The sequence below is a fragment of the Podarcis cretensis genome, assembly GCF_951804945.1.
Source record: "Podarcis cretensis genome assembly, chromosome: 2".
NCBI classification, from domain to species: domain Eukaryota; kingdom Metazoa; phylum Chordata; class Lepidosauria; order Squamata; family Lacertidae; genus Podarcis; species Podarcis cretensis.
Genome location: NC_137171.1, coordinates 109,071,137 through 109,089,106, shown reverse-complemented (window position 1 = coordinate 109,089,106; position 17,970 = coordinate 109,071,137). Strand labels below are relative to the sequence as shown.

Genomic DNA, 17,970 nt, shown 5'->3' with positions numbered 1-17,970 from the left:
TCCCTATTTATCTACTTGCACCCGGAGGTGCTTTCGAACTGCTAGGTTGGCAGGCGCTGGGACCGAGCAGCGGGAGCGCACCCCGCCGCAGGGATTCGAACCGCCGACCTTTCGATCGGCAAGTCCTAGGCACTGAGGCTTTAACCCACAGCGCCACCTAGTCAAGCTAGCATCCCCCAAAGGCAAGTTAGTCCTCCATGGTCACCCGAGACGGGTGCCAACAACAGCATCCATGTATTCTCCCCACTTTTAAAATCTGGAATAAGAGTGAGCCTTAGACAGCAGAGAGAAAACTTGGGAATGCATGTCTGGGTCCCGCTTTCCAAGCTGCTGGTTCGAGATTGCTAGCAGCAGCATACCACTATCTAAAAAAAACAAGATCCCAAGGATGTCTCACACAGAGAAGATTTCATATATCTGAACAGTGCAATGGGGGGAAAAACAGCAAATAGTTTCATTCACCAGAGAGCAACATTTCAATTGTAAAAAGGGCAATTCCTCTATTGGCAAGTTTTATTTTGAATCGTTTTAAGGTGACAAAAGCTGGGGAGATCACCCACTTACGTTTAGCAAATCCATCTCCTGGATAAATATACCTGTTGTAAACGTCCATAATATACACTCTTCGGTCATCCATAAAGTCTCTTTCATGGCCATTTCCCTGTAAGTTTACCAACACCCAGTTAATACAAATCAAGCCCAATTAGTGATTAACATAGATTAATGGAATTTCACTATTTGTTTTTGCTCCTTATGAAAAGAGTGCACAGGGTATTATGATGCTTATTATGCCATAAAATAGTATGAAAATATGAAGATACAGATATGGATATAGGCACACATTTAAAGGTTTAATATATCCAATGTTTTCCTTATCTTCTCCATATACAATAACCAATCTGACAGATTTCTTTTTGGGGGGGGGGGGGAGAGTCTACATACAATCTAGATTCAAAGAGGTATTTTCCAAATTTTCAAGCCTCATCTTTATTTCTCAGAAGTTTCCTATAACAGTGAATACTTATAGATTCATTTTTCAGCAGATCATTCAAATGATGCAGTCATCAAAACCACTGATCCTTTGTTTTCTCTGCCTTCTATTTGTCGGCTCATTTACTGCAACTGGGTTTCTTTTTAAAAATATATTAAAAATGTACTTGATTTACCGAAGTATGTGCTTTGTCTCTTTTCTCAGGTTGTGAAGTCTTTTCTATATGCAGTGGCACCTCAGTTTACGAACTTAATCCGTTCCGGAAGTCCGTTCTTAGACTGAGGTAAAGTTTGCAAACCGGGACACTGCATCTGGTTTTGCAGAGTTCGTAAACCGAATAGTTCGTAAACAGGATCGTTCGTAAACTGAGGTACCACTGTACCAGTTACATATGACGTGAGACATTAGTGTTGCACACAGAATACGGTTGGGGGAGAAGAAAAGGGTGGGGGGAGAGAAGTGATAAACTTATATTCTTATATTTTGGGGGGAGAGGTTACATCTGCATCACTTGGGTAGGTTCTCTTTCTGTTTATTATATTTCCTTGGTGGTGAGAGAGGTTGGATGGGGGTTTTTTAGGAGGGAGGTGGAGAAGCAGTTCAACCCCAGCTGGTATAGATCCCTTTAACTTCACAGTCGTTACCATTCCCCCATTCTATCTGATTTCCCCTCCCTTCGCTTCCTCACTGCAGCTGAAACACAAGCACTGTAATGCTTTTTAAAATTTCCTTTGTTTGCTCTGCTCCAAAGGAATGAGGCCTTTTGTGCTCAACTTACAATGAGCCAGGTAAAAGGTAAAGGTAAAGGGACCCCTGACCCTTAGGTCCAGTCATGGCCGACTCTGGGGTTGCCCATCCATCTCGCTTTATTGGCCGAGGGAGCCAGCGTACAGCTTTCGGGTCATGTGGCCAGCATGACTAAGTCGCTTCTGGTGAACCAGAGCAGCGCACGGAAATGCCGTTTGCCTTCCCGCTGGAGCGGTACCTATTTATCTACTTGCACTTTAACGTGCTTTTGAACTGCTAGGTTGGCAGGAGCAGGGACCGAGCAACGGGAGCTCACCCCGTCGTGGGGATTCGAACCACCGACCTTCTGATCGGCAAGTCTTAGGCTCTGTGGTTTAACCCACAGCGCCACCTGCGTCCCTTACACTGAGCCAGAGAGGTTTGCAAAACAGGGAAGCAGTATATATCACTGCTCCTGCAAAACTCTCTTTAGGTTTTGGTGCAAGGGAAGGGAATTCTCTTCTGCTTCCTCCCTCTGGCTTGCTTGGAGCCAAGGAACTCTGAAAGCTAGCGTGGCCTCGCCTTAACTTTCAATCCCTTGCTGAGGTTTTATGGTTTTGCAAAGCCTGATAAGGGCTAGTGGGGAGGGAGGATTAACCCTAGGTTTCAAGTTGGCTTCAAGTAACCCATAATTAACATTAACAACGGTCTGTCAGTTCTGACAACACGACAACCCATGGCTAAGCAAAAACAGAAGTGAAAACTTCCTTGCAGACACAATAGAGGAGAAGCATTTGAGCCCAAGGCTTGCTGAGACACATTCATCTCACGCTATAAACCAGGCTTCCCCAACCTGGTGTCCTCCAGATGTTTTTGTCTACAACTCCCAGCTGCTAGGACAGGTGGTCCACAACATCTGAGGGTCAGCAGGTTCAGAAATGGCCGTGCTTGTTGTTGCACATTAAGAAGGACTTTGATGAACTGGCTGTATTATTCCCAGAAACAACTGTGTTTCGGTCCTCTCTTCTGGAAAGAAGAGTGTGGCGTGGCAGTCATAACCCTATAGCTATTGACAAATCCAGGAAACTTTTGAATTGTGTGGTGGCCCGCAAGCTGCTATATATGAATGGCCACGTGATTGCACACCCTGACATCCGATTCGGCAATGTGTTTCCGTTTCGTGACAATGGCGTCCATCTTTCCGATCAAGGGAATGATGTGTGGCTGGCAGGCATCATCAGAAGTATTAGGAATTGGTTGCAGCAGTGAGGGTATTGGCGGCGAGCCTTTTGGCTGGGTTGGCGGTTAGGCATTGGAATATGTGTGCTGTGTTGGAGGACTCGGTATGGGCCATCATCTACCCCTCCTCTATACCCTCTTTTGGGTATTCCGTTAAAGGAATCCAGCGGTCGTGGATCCTGTCCGATGCCCTGCTGGTGGCTAGGGCCATAGCACGACCCCCAGTGACGTCCAGTTGTATTTGCATCAACAAGCTCCTCCCATTGGTTGTTAACCCTGATATGACTCCCAGCTGTGCGGGGTGGAGTCTGGTATTACTGTTTCATCCAGTGCCTAAGCCAATACTACTCACATGCTGTAACCAATAAAAGTTGTGGCCTAATTTTGCCCATTAATGTAAAATAATGTGCCCTTGTGTCTTATTACCGTAGATTCCGGTGTATTAGGCAACTGGTCGTATAAGACGACCCCCAACTTTTGCTATTCAATTTTAGAGTTTTATAGAGTTTGAGCGCCACCAGGGGCAGAGCGCGCACCCCTCCGCTGCCTCTGCCGTCGCAGCAGCAGCAGCCTAAGGCGAGGGGTTTGGCGGGCGAGCACGGCGCTCGGAAGGACTTTCTGTGTCCCCTTCTGTGGGGAGGGAGGAGGAGCGACGGCAGAAGGAGCACCTCTGCTCACCGGCTCCCTCTCCTCCTTCCCAATGCGTATACCCGGTGTATAAGATGACCCCCGACTTTTGGGGTGATTTTCCAGGGATAAAAAGTCATCTTGTACGCCAGAACATATGGTATACTCCTGTGCGGGTGGCGGGTCCTCGACTCCCAACTCCCAGCTGCTAGGAGAGGTGGTCCACAACATCTGAGGGTCAGCAGGTTCAGAAATGACCGTGCTTAGCTACGGTTTAATACATTTAATACATTTTCTGCTTCTGGTCAGGGTTCTTTGGGCCCCTGTCGATATGTGCAATATGCCGCCACTGGAAGTTTGACCATTTCCCTATTTTGCAGATTTCAAAATTTCCCCCATGCCACTCCATTATCATGGAATTGTAGAGTTGGAAGGGATAGCAAGAGTCATCTAATTCAAACTTTTAAATGCAGGAATCTTTTGCCCACCGTGGAGCTGAAACCCACGACCCCGAGATTAGAAGCCTCACATATCAAGTTTCCTATATAGTTTTGCTTTTGCAATTCGTTCAGTATCAATCAACTTACTTTGTGGCACAATTCTGCCGTTACGTGATTCAGGAGTTCTGTTTCAAATTAAACTTTTTGCATTTGATCACTCACCTGATGTGCATCCAGGTCTATGATAGTTGCCTTAGAAACTCCTTCCATCCTTTCAAATAAAAACTGGAATACAGAGAAAAGAAATAAAGAAGAAATGGGTTTGTTTTATTTAAATTGGATTTTTTAAAATTTAAATCAGATTTTTAAAATAAAATGCTTTTGAAGGAAAAATCTTTCTAAAAATAGTTTTCAATTTAAGTTCCATTATAGTCCAAAGGCTATTCATCAGGAAATAAGGATTTGTTTTAAGTTTTTCATGTGTGCTAAAACTCAGTCTAAGGTGTTTTTTTAAAAAAAAATCGTTTAACCACATCAGTTAACCACACGGATACATACGCTATCATTTTATTGTTTTAGTTAAATAAATTGTTACTAATGATTATTTTTCTCCTTCCAATGAAGTGCAGCAGAAAAGTTGCCCAAATATAGTTAACTTATTAAACCTCACAATAATTTTGTAATTATCTGTCTATGTATTTCTAACAGTACAACCAAATCAGTAAATTTTTTATATAACTGTAAAAACTACTCTGAAAATTTATTATTCCAAAAACGAAACCTTCATCTGGATGCAAATATTAAGATTATACCAGCAAGAATGAGTCTTTCTGTTAAAAAAATGATTTAAATCAAGTCTTACTAACTAGTGATTTAAATTGTGATTTAAAGTGTGATTTAAATCAATTTGATTTAAATTGTGATTTAAATCAAATCCACCCTGGTCCAGACTAATAAATCCTTGCATTCATTTCCATGAGATTCACACTGTTTACTTGTCCATGGATAGGCTCCAAAATAGCTTTTCTCTGCCTCAGCTCAGAGATTTTGGTGCTTTGTTAAATGGCTAACTACAAGGTTAGTGTTCATCCATCTGGGATCTGTCACATTTTACGATGATTTAAAGGCTTTAAGCAATAATTTAAAGGCTTTAAAGGAAGCTGTAGTCTGGGGCTACAGCTAAACAGGTCTGGCCCCAAGCAATGAGAGACTGCCTGAATCACCCCAGCTATACCCAATTCTCTAACTTTGGGCTGCTGTGTTTATGACTTCATAGGACTTCGGATGAGAGTTTCTGCATTACTGTGTCCATCCCTTTCACTGAAATCAACAGCATTCCAAGTAAGACAAAGTCCACCTTCCTCGTTGATTCACTGTTAGGACATACCTATCTTACTAGGATTACAGCAGCTTTTGAAGACAGTACTCCATTTCCACACGCAGCACTATCTGATTCATTAATAACAAATTTAGGCTACAGGTATATGCTGACGTTTGTTAAGTTTATGCAAAAATAATAATGATGATGTTGTTGCTTGCAGTGGATCTTCCATACCTTGAGAGCCAATGAGATATCAGCATATGCACAAAACCCTCCACCTTTATCACTTGAGCAGTGATGAAAGCCACCACCTGGAAAAAGAAATGGTAAATCTGAATAATGCATTTAAATAAACTACCAGATGCCATGGAAAACACAATTGTCATTATATAAATATACAGCTGATGAGCAGGTTGTTTCATGAGCCAAGCTTCTTTAACCAGCACCGTAACAACATTAATGAGCAAACTCTCCAAAAACCTTACACTTTTTCCTGTTTGTTCTGCTTTTTGTCCTGAGAAGGACAAAGCTTTAAATACCTGAGCATGTCTAAACTCTCTTTGCTCCTATGTGTTTAAAAAAAGAAGTGGGAAATGGCAGCTTCTCTAATCAAAAGGAGTTTCAATATCCTTTTCATTATCAGACACAGGCAGAAGCTAGCTTGTTTAAAAAGCAACCCTCGTTAAGGTTAAGCAGAGTTTGTCAGCCTGGAGGACGTAGCAAACTGCAGCTCACCATAAGCAGAAACCACTGAACTCCTGAGTCGCATCAGAGGACTGGGGAGCGGCGAGCATGCAGGCACAGGGTTATGGCACTCAGAATCATGGTTGAGCCTATGGGTCACCAATGTGGTGGCCATGGGCACACATACACCCCAAAATATATTCCCCGGTTCTGCAGGATCCCCTCCTGCCCCTGCCCCACTAAAATTAGGCTTGAAAGAAGCCTTCTATTGCCATAGCGGTCTTTCCTTGCAAGGAATCCTATTCAGAATAAGGGAATCAGATGTGGCCAGTGAAGACTAAAGAGGAACAAACCGGGGCAGATATAAAAAATGACCAGAATGTGGACCAAAATTTTTGCTGAGAGGCATTGAAGGAGGAAGAAGATACATTGCTACTCACCAATATTAATTGCCCATCCTCTCTCAATGGCCAGTTTCCCTGCCTTCAAAAAAATGAAATAGGGGAGTGGGAAATCTTTATCATCATCATCATCATCATTATTTTCAAAATTCATGCAACAGAGGTGTCCACCTTGTATCTCAATCTGGGTGTTTTGAATTGTTCTTTAATATACCCAAATGCTTGGAAACTTGAATGTTTACAAAACTAAAGCATGCTGGATCAGACTTTCCAAAGCAAGGCACAGAAAATACTAAGTGAGATCAATTATGTTCCCTCCTGAATAAGAATACACTTATGAACAAGCTGTGGGGGGAAAGATGCGCTTCAGATTCAAAAGCAAGGAAAAGCACAGGTGTCAAAAAGCAAATGTACTGTAAGTAAAGCAAACCAGCAACTCTCACGGTGTCCCATAGTGTTTCTAATAAATACAATAACCCTACGGCCATGGGGGTTCAGGCACCTGCTGCTACCAAGTACAGTGGTACCTCGGGTTACATACGCTTCAGGTTACATATGCTTCAGGTTACAGACTCCGTTAACACAGAAATATTACCTCAGGTTAAGAACTTTGCTTAAGGATGAGAACAGAAATCGTGCTCTGGCGGCACAGCAGCAGCGGGAGGCCCCATTAGCTAAAGGTTAAGAACAGTTTCAGGTTAAGAACAGATCTCCAGAACGAATTAAGTACTTAACCCAAGGTACCACTGTACAGCACAAAAGCTGATGACATCCTATGAAAAACATCATTCGGCAAATCCAGAAGATTGTCACTATTCTGTGAAATGAACTCAGTGAGTCTACTCTGAAACATGGGTCAAGGTTGTAGAATCTGTCCAGCAAACATAAATAGTTAAGTCATTCAATTCAAAGCAGAAACGCAGTTTTCTGTGCCTGATGCTGAAAACACATTAATGACAAATAATTTCCCCCTTCTTCCAGATCTAAAACCTTCTCATTTCTTATGCTACCTGGCTGGATGACGCACCCTGAAAATACGGACATCCACCTTTACCACATTGGCCCAAATATAAGCTGCACCTTTAAAATTCAAAGGGGGGGGGGAGGAAAAAAAGACAATAGCCGAATACAGTGGTGCCTCGCAAGACGAAATTAATCCGTTCCGTGAGGCTCTTCGTATAGCGGTTTTTTCGTCTTGCGAAGCAAGCCCATTGACAGCTTAGCGGATTAGCGCTATTAGCGGTTTAGTGGCTTTTAGCGATCAGCTGTTAAGCGGCTTATCAGCGGATCAGCTGATAAGCGGCTTAGCGGCTTAGGAAAAGGGGGAAAAAGGGGGGGGAACCCGCAGGAACTCGCAAGACATTTTGTCTTGCGAAGCAAGCCCATAGGGAAATTCATTTTGCGAAGCGCCTCCAAAACGGAAAACCCTTTCGTCTAGCAGATTTTCCATCTTGCGAGGCATTCGTCTTGCGGGGCACCACTGTATAAGCCGCTCCCTTAAAATTCCACAGGCACTCATACCCGTTCCGTTTTATTGTATGTCAAGCTGTGATATTGCCAGTGTTAAGTAATGAATAATGATTTTTTTAAAAAAATCCAGTTACATTACTGGGCATTGCATCATTCACCATAGGCAGTTCTGAAATGTGAACTACAGAAAACATTTATTTTTTTTAGTTTTAAAAATGCTATTCATTTAATTTGATGAACATTTGAATTTGTATGTATTTCAACTATATGTAATAGCCTTTTTATGTGTGTGTGTGTGTGTGTGTGTGTGAGAGAGAGAGAGAGAGAGAGAGAGAGAGAGAGAGAGAGACCTTATTCTTAACAATTCTATACCCTTGGCCATATGGTGTGATTTTTTAAATGTTTTTACAGAAAGTAGCTTCTTGGGAGAAAAGTAATGACAAACCTAGACAGCATCTTAAAAAGCAGAGACATCACCTTGCCGACAAAGGTCCATATAGTTCAAGCTATGGTTTTCCCAGTAGTGATGTATGGAAGTGAGAGCTGGACCATAAAGAAGGCTGATCGCCGAAGAATTGGTGCTTTTGAATTATGGTGCTGGAGGAGACTCTTGAGAGTCCCATGGACTGCAAGAAGATCAAACCTATCCATTCTGAAGGAAATCAGCCCTGAGTGCTCACTGGAAGGGCAGATCCTGAAGCTGAGGCTCCAAGACTTTGGCCACCTCATGAGAAGAGAAGACTCCCTGGAAAAGACCCTGATGTTGGGAAAGATGGAGGGCACAAGGAGAAGGGGACGACAGAGGAGGACGAGATGGTTGGATAGTGTTCTCGAAGCTACCAGCATGAGTTTGACCAAACTGCGGGAGGCAGTGGAAGACAGGAGTGCCTGGTGTGTTCTGGTCCATGGGATCACGAAGAGTCGGACACGACTAAACGACTAAACAACAAGCTTTAATGCTTTATACACTTAAAGTACCTAGGCCTATACAGTGATGTGTAACAGCATGTGAGGTGGCCTTGATTTAAACAGTTAATGTTTCTATATTTTTATTTAGTGCCAGTAACTGGTTTTTGCAGTGCCATTCAATGGTACAAGGCGCCATTTACCAGAGATTGACATACTGAAATATATTATCATATAATGATAATATATTTAATGTTAATGTGGCATTCACCTATTTCAAATGAAAATTCTCTAATATTCTCATTAAACGAGAAAATACTCCAAAAGATTATTCTCAAGAATTTCACATCACTAGATCTGGTATAACAAAGCTTCCTACATTCCTTCCATCAAAGATAGTTTTGTCCTTTCATAGCACGTAGGGCCAATGGGCATAACTATTTATAGACCTAAAAATTATAATAATTAAATATGCGTACTGCCCTTTTAAAATTGCTTTAGAATTAGAATCAAGAGAAGAGAGAGAAAATGAAACAAAATATTTACCATTATTGTTCCTCCAGTTTGAGTTCTCAGGGGCCTCAGCACCTTTCTCTGAACAAGGAAATTGGGCAGAAAAAGAACAGGTGGGATTTCTGTAATTGTAGCCACAACAAAGGACCACTGGAAAGAAAACAAAAGATTACGGATTAGTTGCTCTCAGGGTAATTCATCTGCACCCAAAAGTAAGCACTGTTGAGGACTCGCTCCCAAGTCAGTATTTACAGGTGGGCTGCTTAAATAACTGATTCATTAGCAGCACCATCTAAACATGTCTACTCAGAAGTAAATTCCTCAGTGTTGTGAATAGGACTTACTCCCTAGTATGACAGTTTAGGGTTCATATCTGTTCATAATACAGCTATATGCGAAGCAAAAATGTGTGCATTTAAACAAATAATAAAATTACAAAAAGCACCAATGATATCCAGGAAAAGTGCAGATGAGCGAAGGAGACGAGCAGATTAAATCGCTTTATGATACAATCTTTTAATTCAGATCACTGGACTCGGAAATAAAGCAGTTATTGCTGCTCTTTGATAATGCTTTGGAGTAGTTGTGCCCAATCTAAAAGTAATTTAGAAAACATAAAAAACCAGAAGAACGTTAACTACGAAGGCAAAAGTACAGAGCAACAATGGATAAGGGCAATGATTTCAGTGCCATAATTAGCTAATGCAGGAAAACAGCACACTTAAAATGACGGTACAACAAATAACTAAACTGTATTTCATATTCATAGCACTTTCAAGTGTACAGCAAAAGCGCAAAATGATTTCTGGAATACCTCTTCAACGCTTTCCAGTATATGATTCTGTAAGCAGTACAAAGAAAGTTGGAAGAAAATATATTCAAACATCTTGAACAACTCACAGCCATAACTAAACTGCAAACTCTACGATGTTTCAGAGAGTGGTTTGCGACGTGACTCTTAAGCACTGAAAGGTTTTCTTGCCAATGTCTCAAATTTGGTCTGGGACTACGTACTGAAATATAATTTAGCGATATATTTGGGAGAAGTATTAAACCTATATGGCAAATTGTCTTGACAAAAGCAGCATGAGTTTTACCATTTTGCATTAGAAGCACTGCTACTAACCTACCCAAACATTGTCTCTTCATACGCTTCATACGCTGAGAAATATTATTAGTCTGGCTTGATTATATGGCCAGGATAAGCACAACCGCATGATCAGAGTTGGGAATGGGTTTCTTCTCCTATCTTAGACAATGCCACTGGTGTGGAAGCTGACTAAAATGAGGGTTAGTCAAGTTAAAGGTCTAGGAAACCTAGGAACCCTGGTTGCTTTTTAATTTCTCATTTCCTTTCTACCCATCATATGAAACAGTACATAAGCTGTCCTATTTCTGTTTGCGTTGCAGGACATGGAGGTAAAGGATCCCTGGATAGAGGATAAGGGAATGGCCAAGATGCAAATCTTGCTGCTAGCTCCATAGCAAAAGCAAAGTCAAACTGCTATTATCTGGCTATTGACACCGATTCCTAAACTCAAAATCAAATCAAGACACAAACACACATAGGTGTCAACTTTCAGATTTGAAAATAAGGAATCAGTAGCCTCAAAAATAAGGAATCAGCAGCCTCACCTGTCCTGGGGACAGTCTACAGGATACAGTGGTACCTCGTAAGACGAATGCCTCGAAAGACGAAAAACTCGCAAAACGAAAGAGTTTTTTGTTTTTTGAGTTGCTTCGCAAGACGGATTTTCCTATGGGCTTGCTTCGCAAGATGAAAACGTCTTGCAAGTTTGTTTCCTTTGTCTTGCAAGTTTGTTTCCTTTTTCTTAAAACCGTGCATTCACTTCGAGGAGCAACTCATAGCACGTGGTGTGGTAGCCTTTTTTGAGGTTTTTGAAGACTTTGGTGATTTTTGAAGCTTTTCCAAAGTCCGTGCTTCGCAAGACGAAAAAACTCGCGGAACGAATTAATTTCGTCTTGCGAGGCACCACTGTATCTAACAATCCAGAATAGCAGTGGGAAGCAGCGGGAAACGGCCCTGGAATAATGGAATTTCCCACAAAGAAAGGGAAGGTTGACAGCTATGACAAACACACCCCAGTAAAGGACAAGCATCAAGAAATTAAAAGCCCACTGTCAGTCCCCCAACTTGTCATAGGGAGAATATCACCAGTCCTAAAATCGCATCCATGAAATGCGGAACTTTACTCTTCATTAGGAAGAAACAAATGCAGCTCTTGGCGGGGGGGGGGGACTTTCAAAACAAGGAGCTATCAGAAGTCAGCATAATTTGCACACAGGCCAGTGCAAATGTAATACTGCCTTATCTCCTTCTCAAACTTAAGCAATGGCTACACACAATTCTCCTTTTGCATGAACTTCACCCTTTATTTCATTTTCTGAATGAACCAGGGTTAGCATTGCATCTACAGAAGCATTTTCTCTAAAGGTGGTTAAATCTAAACCAGAGTTTGCAACACAATCAAAAGTGGAGTTGCACAGTCCTTAGGCTAAAGACTATTAGTAAAAAAAAACAAAAAACCTGGGGCATGCATAACTCTTATTACCATTCACAGGTCCAAAAATGGAAGGAAGGAAGGAAGGAAGGAAGGAAGGAAGGAAGGAAGGAAGGAAGGAAGGAAGGAAGGAAAAGGATGTCTTAACTATGGTCTGCACTGAGCCCAAGTGTTAAATAAATGCAAATTTAGCAGACTGGATTTCCACTGTCTGGAACTAAGATAGTAGAAAGGCATAAAAATTACAGTGTAGAAACTGTTAAAATGTGAGCATAAACTGCACATCTCTTTAGGGTTTTTAATCATCTTTTCTCATCACTGAGATTTAAAAACATGTATGCATAGAGAATGCACCCCTGTAAAGGATAGCATTGGGCTCTCAAGTAAAAACCATCTTTGGGAGATTCTCACACACCTAAGTTTTGCACCTGTATACGAATTACGGACAATATAATTTAAGTGGTGTTTTAAAATATATCATCTGAAGAAAAATCAGCCAAATGACGCATGGTCTTGCATTCAGCAGAATCTCAGTGATTTCAAAATTTCAAAAAAATATATACTCTTTTAAAAAAACCAGCCCAATTTGGCTGATTTGGAGTAGTAGCCGTGGTGGGGAATCTTTCAGACATTTCAAGCAAGAAATACACATAGTGAGGAAGTCAAGAACAGGAAAAGGACCCAGTAAATGCCAAAGAAATGGAATGGCAATAAAAAAGGCAAATTTTGAGAATTATAAAAATTGTACAGTTAAAACCATAACGCACTCCTGATTTCTGTAAATATTCTACAGTAAAGAGGAATGCAGTATACATCAGAAGGGGATTAAGTTTTCCCAAAAAATGTCTGCAATATAATACTGAGTCAAATAAATAAAATTGATTCCTGCAAAGAGTCACCACTGCTTCAAGACTGTCACCTAAAAACCTGAATGAACTCGAATTGAAAGAGAGGGGGGAAACTTGGTGCTTCAATTGCTCCCAATGTTTTTGTTTTGTTTTGCTTTGCTTTGTTAGTACTGGCACCCTAGTGACTGTTTATATAAAACCAGTTTCAGGAGACAGGAATTCAACTTCCCTCAACAATGCTGCAGTTTTCCATTTAAAATTTTCAGGCCTGGGTTATACAAATGAGCAACTACAAGAAGATATGATATTGCTTTATTTATTGCTTATTGCTCATGCTTTGTTTGAAAACCAACAGACAGACCAACATCAGGTTTCTGATGAGACAGTATATAGCTTGTTTGAGCCGTGGATAGGGAGCAGGGAGGAAAGCTGTGCAGGGAGGGACTCCCATGGGAAGACGGAAGCACCCATAGAATTAAACTACAGTTAAAAACACGCCGTGCCTTTTAGTGACATGAAAACAAGCCTAGTAACATCAGCTATCTTCTTCTACTTACTATTGCAGCTGGAGAACATCCCAATTCAGATCTCAAGGGAATTGTTCTCTGCATTAATTCAGAGTTGCATTAATTGGTCATATGATAGTTCAATACAAACAAGCCTTTCCAATTAAAGGCAGTCAGGGGATAATCTCTGTGAAGCTTTAATATGAAACTGGCTTTTCCAGCTTTCAAACAGAGGTACCAAGAAGAGAGTACGACTAAGGCCTGTCTCTCAATCTAGACACTCACGTTCCTCTTACTGTTGGTCTGTACTGCCATTTGAGTTACCTGAAATATAAAACTTCTCTTTTCCATAGACACAAGGCAAACCCTATCAAAGCATAGTTCTAAAATTACATATTAACTTCTAATGATTTCAGGGGGTTTTTTATTTATAGATAATTTGTGGCAGATTTCTATTTTTAATTTTCTATTCAATACCCCTCCCACCCGCCACTATAACCTATGTTCTACCTAAGACTTAGGGAGGAAATCATGAAAACAAGAATTCTAAAGCTATGAAAGAAAATGTTTTTGCCGTTTCCTGCTTTATGTTCACTTACATGCACTGAGGATTTTGTTTTCTGTGTGTGCGAGAGGGAGAAACATACAGGACGAGCAGGGGGATCAAAGTTTGTTTCAAACACAAGTAGAAGATACAACACCTTTAATCGATTCAAGTAGCTTCTCGTGTGACCAACTAAAAGGTCTTCTTCAGTTGCTTCTCGAGCTCGTACAATCAAATCATCGGCAATTAGTTTTGCTTCTGAATTGAAAAAGAAAAGCACATTACATCCAACATCTTACGTAAATAAGGCACACATTTCAATACTGAAGAAGCCAGCACATAGGATTTTCCATTACTAAATTAGGCTTCTGCTTTGCTGTAAACTCCATTGCGCACTAAGCAGAAAATGATAGTTTATTCAGGACCGATGGCTATACCACTGCTGCTTTTAAGGCAGTGCAGTACTGCAGATTTAACAGACAGAAGGCATACTAATTGTCCATATAAAATACAATAAAAATACCAAAGTAATCATAACAGCTGCACACATCAGTAACAATCTACTTCTTGCAGGTTGACTTTTTACAGAATACCGATACAACACAATTTCTACAAAGCTTAAGACTTTCCGTTCAGCACACACTTTACCTTTCAAAAAATTTATTACTTTTCCCCATTTTCCAGCATCGAATGGATGTAGTTTCTCCAGTCCCATGAATGTAATATTGTAATCTGGAGAATACACAATCGGCCAGCATGTTGGCGGGATGTCGTGGTAGAGTTCTGTCCTGTGAGGCCTAAGAGAAACAGTAACAACATCAGATATCCAAATACCAAAAAGGAGAAATACATGCCACATAAGGTAAAGGGACCCCTGACAATTAGGTCCAGTCATGACCGAATCTGGGGTTGTGGCACTCATCTCGCTTTATTGGCCAAGGGAGCCGGCATACAGCTTCCATGTGGCCAGCATGACTAAGCCGCTTCTGGCAAACCAGAGCAGCGCACGGAAACGCCGTTGACCTTCCCGCCGGAGTGGTACCTATTTATCTACTTACAGTTTGACGTGCTTTCGAACTGCTAATACCATTCATTATAAGAGATCAAAGGTGAGGGAGGCCAAACCAAACGATCCAATACTACCAAATGTCATCGCTTGTAGCTTTGTTGGGCACAGGAGACATTCTGGGCTGGGAAAGCCACCCTCTTACATCTCAAGCAGCCTTCAGAAAAGGCCTCTTGCCTTTGGTCACCCACTGCTAGAAGTGCCAACCAATCCACCCAGCCCATTTGGCTCTGGCCATGCAAAGCCAACGAGCGTGGCTGGAAGGAGCAAGTTGTGCATGTGGGATTGTAGAGTGTGGCAACAGACTTTGCACATGAAGACTAGATAGCAGCAGACTCACAGAATTACAGAACTCGACGGGACCACGAGGGTCATCTAGTCCAACCCCCCGCAATGCAGGAATATTCTACCCAATGTGGGGCTCAAACCCACAACCCTGAGATTGAGAGTCTCGTGATCTATCAACTGAGCTATGCTCAATAGCTACACATAAGGCTCCTACCTGTCCCTGATGTCCTCACATCCTTCATACTGTTTTTTCAGCTCATAGGAGAGGAGCCAAACATATTATAATCTCACATTAGTTGGCCCAACTGCCAATTGTAATATACAGTTTCACCCTAAACATGAAAACATAACAGGAACCTGCTGGATTGGGCCAGTGATCTAGTTCAGCATCCTGTTCTTACAGTGGACATGAGTTCAACAGCACTCTCCCCTCCTGGTATTCATAGAACTGTAGAGTTGGAAGGGGCCCATAGAAAACCTTGTCCTCCAGGAACTAGTCTAATCCTCTTATAAGAACACGAAGTGCTAAGTTGTGTATCTGGGAGACATGGCATGACTGGCCATTCCTAATCAAAACTGAGGGTGTAAGAAAAGATTGAAACCAGATTTGTTTTAGCTGAAACAAAACAGTAAGGTATTTTAGCTAAATATATATGTATAGTATTTAGCCTGCCTGAATTAAAATTAATTCCCATTCAGGAAATTTCATTACAGATTATTGTTCCAATTGATATAATAGAAAATGCAAGCGTTTTATGGAACAACCCTATGCATATCACTCAAAAGTCGCACTGAGCAATGTAATTTACTCTCTTGTAACAGTGCACAGGACTGTGGCCTTAATTTGATTTCTGTCGTTTAGAACAACACAGAATGTGAGAGTCATATCACAGGGTTCACTCCAGAAATGAACATTCTTTAGTTTTAAGACTTTTAATTTAGCATTAATTACTGTATTTTACATGACTGGGATAATATTAGAAAGAGTGATGCGGGTGGCGCTGTGGGTTAAACCAGAGTCTAGGACTTGCCAATCAGAAGATTGGCGGTTCGAAACCCCACGACGGGGTGAGCTTCCATTGCTCGGTCCCTGTTCCTGCCCACCTAGCAGTTCAAAAGCACATCAAAGTGCAAGTAGATAAATAGGTACCGCTCCGGTGGGAAGGTCAACGGCGTTTCCATGCGCTGCTCTGGTTCGCCAGAAGCTGCTTAGTCATGCTGGCCACATGACCCGGAAGCTGTACGCTGGCTCCCTTGGCCGATAAAGCGAGATGAGCGCCGCAACCCCAGAGTCGGTCATGACTGGACCTAATGGTCAGGGGTCCCTTTACCGTTACTGCTTTCTGATGCAACTTTTCATCCTTAGCTAAGAGGGCCGTAAATAAAAATGTTCAAACAGCTAAATAATAATAATAATTTTAAAAACACAGTACCACATTCTGAAGTTCAGGCTCAAGCAAGCCACTTCGACGCTTACTTGGTTCAAATAAATGAATTATCTATACGCAACCATGCTATTCACAGAACTAAAAATCTGCTCTTTAACAAGCCTCATCTCCCAAGTTGCAAACCAACTGCTGGTGTTGCAAACTGGCAGTACCTAATTTTGCAACTGTCACATCATACAATTACCCATTTGAAATGTTTAACTATCCCCACCCCATTACCTGTTTGTGCACAAACAACACACACAAACAAACCACCCAACACTGCAGCGGAGGAAGCCGACTGCAGTCCTCAAAAAGACCTTACAGGCTCTTAATACTAATAATAAAGCCTTTTTGTTTCGTTTTTAAGGTCTGACATTTTGTCACATTTTTATATTTTGCTGGAAGCCGCCCAGAGTGGCTGGCTAGGGAAACCCAGCCAGATAGGAGGGGTATAAACAGGGCCGGATTTAGGTTTGATGAGCCCCTAAGCTACTGAAGATAATGGGGCCCTTTATATGTCCAGCTGTCCTTTATCAACAACCAACTGTCATTTTTTTGTGTTGAATATATGCTATATGGCAATTTATGGACCTAATAGGTATCTAAAGCCATTTGCCACTGTTGCTGTATGTAGGCTTTATTTTGTTTCTTATCTTATATTTTGGAAATGTACATCTTTTTTTTCCCTTTAATTTTTTTTTTTTGGGGGGGGGCACAAGCTATAGCATGTTTAGCTTATATGTAAATCTGGTACTGGTATAAATGATATTATTATTATTATTATTTATTATTATTTATTATTATTCCACCCATTGCTTTACTCTCTGGAGTTGAGAGGCTGCAGCAGCAGCACTTACGTCGATGGGTTATTATGAGGCAGGACAAAAGTAGCCACAAAGAGGTGGGGTTTTTGTGTGTAATTTAATACGGACTAACAGCAGCCAGGCCCGTGGGGGCTGCTTCCCTTCCCCCGAGGGGAAGCATCCCCATCCCACCCGGCGCTGGAGGGGGAGGCAGCGAAGCAGAGGGCGCCTCGACCTCCCTCCGCCTGAGCCGTCCCCCGTCGGAGGCAGGAGCGGCGGTCGCTAGACCTGCCCGGGCTCCTCCCTCCTCGCGCGCCCAAGCGGCGTCTCCTCCTCCGCCCGGGGCCCACGCAGTCCCGCCGCTCGTTACTCACATGGTGCCCCCTCGCGTGTCCATCTACGTATCTACTTGTATCTATCGACATCTACGGACGCACGCAGGTCCAGAGAGCCCATGCCTCGGTGTTAACTGAGCATGCCCGGCTCCCGCGAGCATGCTCAGAACCGCCGAGCGAAGCCGCCGCCCGAGCCCTCACCCCGCGGAGCTGGTTTATCGCGCGGCGCGCGTAGGGACGCCGGCCCAAGCGGCCAGCCAACCAATCAGCGCGCCCCTTTCCTGTTTCATCCTCCGCACAACATCCCTCT

General features: G+C 42.2%; 2 protein-coding genes across 4 annotated transcripts in view; one reads left to right on the top strand and one right to left on the bottom strand.

Moving 5' to 3' along the window:
• Positions 1 to 17,970, top strand: part of LOC307208693 (uncharacterized protein) — a 188,950-nt gene that overhangs the window by 28,545 nt on the left and 142,435 nt on the right. The window lies entirely within an intron of this gene.
• Positions 1 to 17,970, bottom strand: part of HDAC11 (histone deacetylase 11) — a 25,091-nt gene extending 7,121 nt beyond the window's left edge. Inside the window, exons 1-9 of one of the 3 annotated variants that reach the window (XM_079963872.1) lie at positions 17,862 to 17,970; positions 14,387 to 14,535; positions 13,896 to 13,996; positions 10,133 to 10,159; positions 9,352 to 9,468; positions 6,469 to 6,511; positions 5,579 to 5,655; positions 4,246 to 4,308; positions 565 to 661 (exon numbers count right to left, since the gene is read on the bottom strand). In XM_079963872.1, the coding sequence (XP_079819998.1) occupies positions 565 to 661; positions 4,246 to 4,308; positions 5,579 to 5,655; positions 6,469 to 6,511; positions 9,352 to 9,468; positions 10,133 to 10,159; positions 13,896 to 13,996; positions 14,387 to 14,453 (592 nt within the window). In that variant the 5' untranslated portion in view covers positions 14,454 to 14,535; positions 17,862 to 17,970. The other 2 variants (XM_079963870.1, XM_079963871.1) reach the window with 2 other exon arrangements.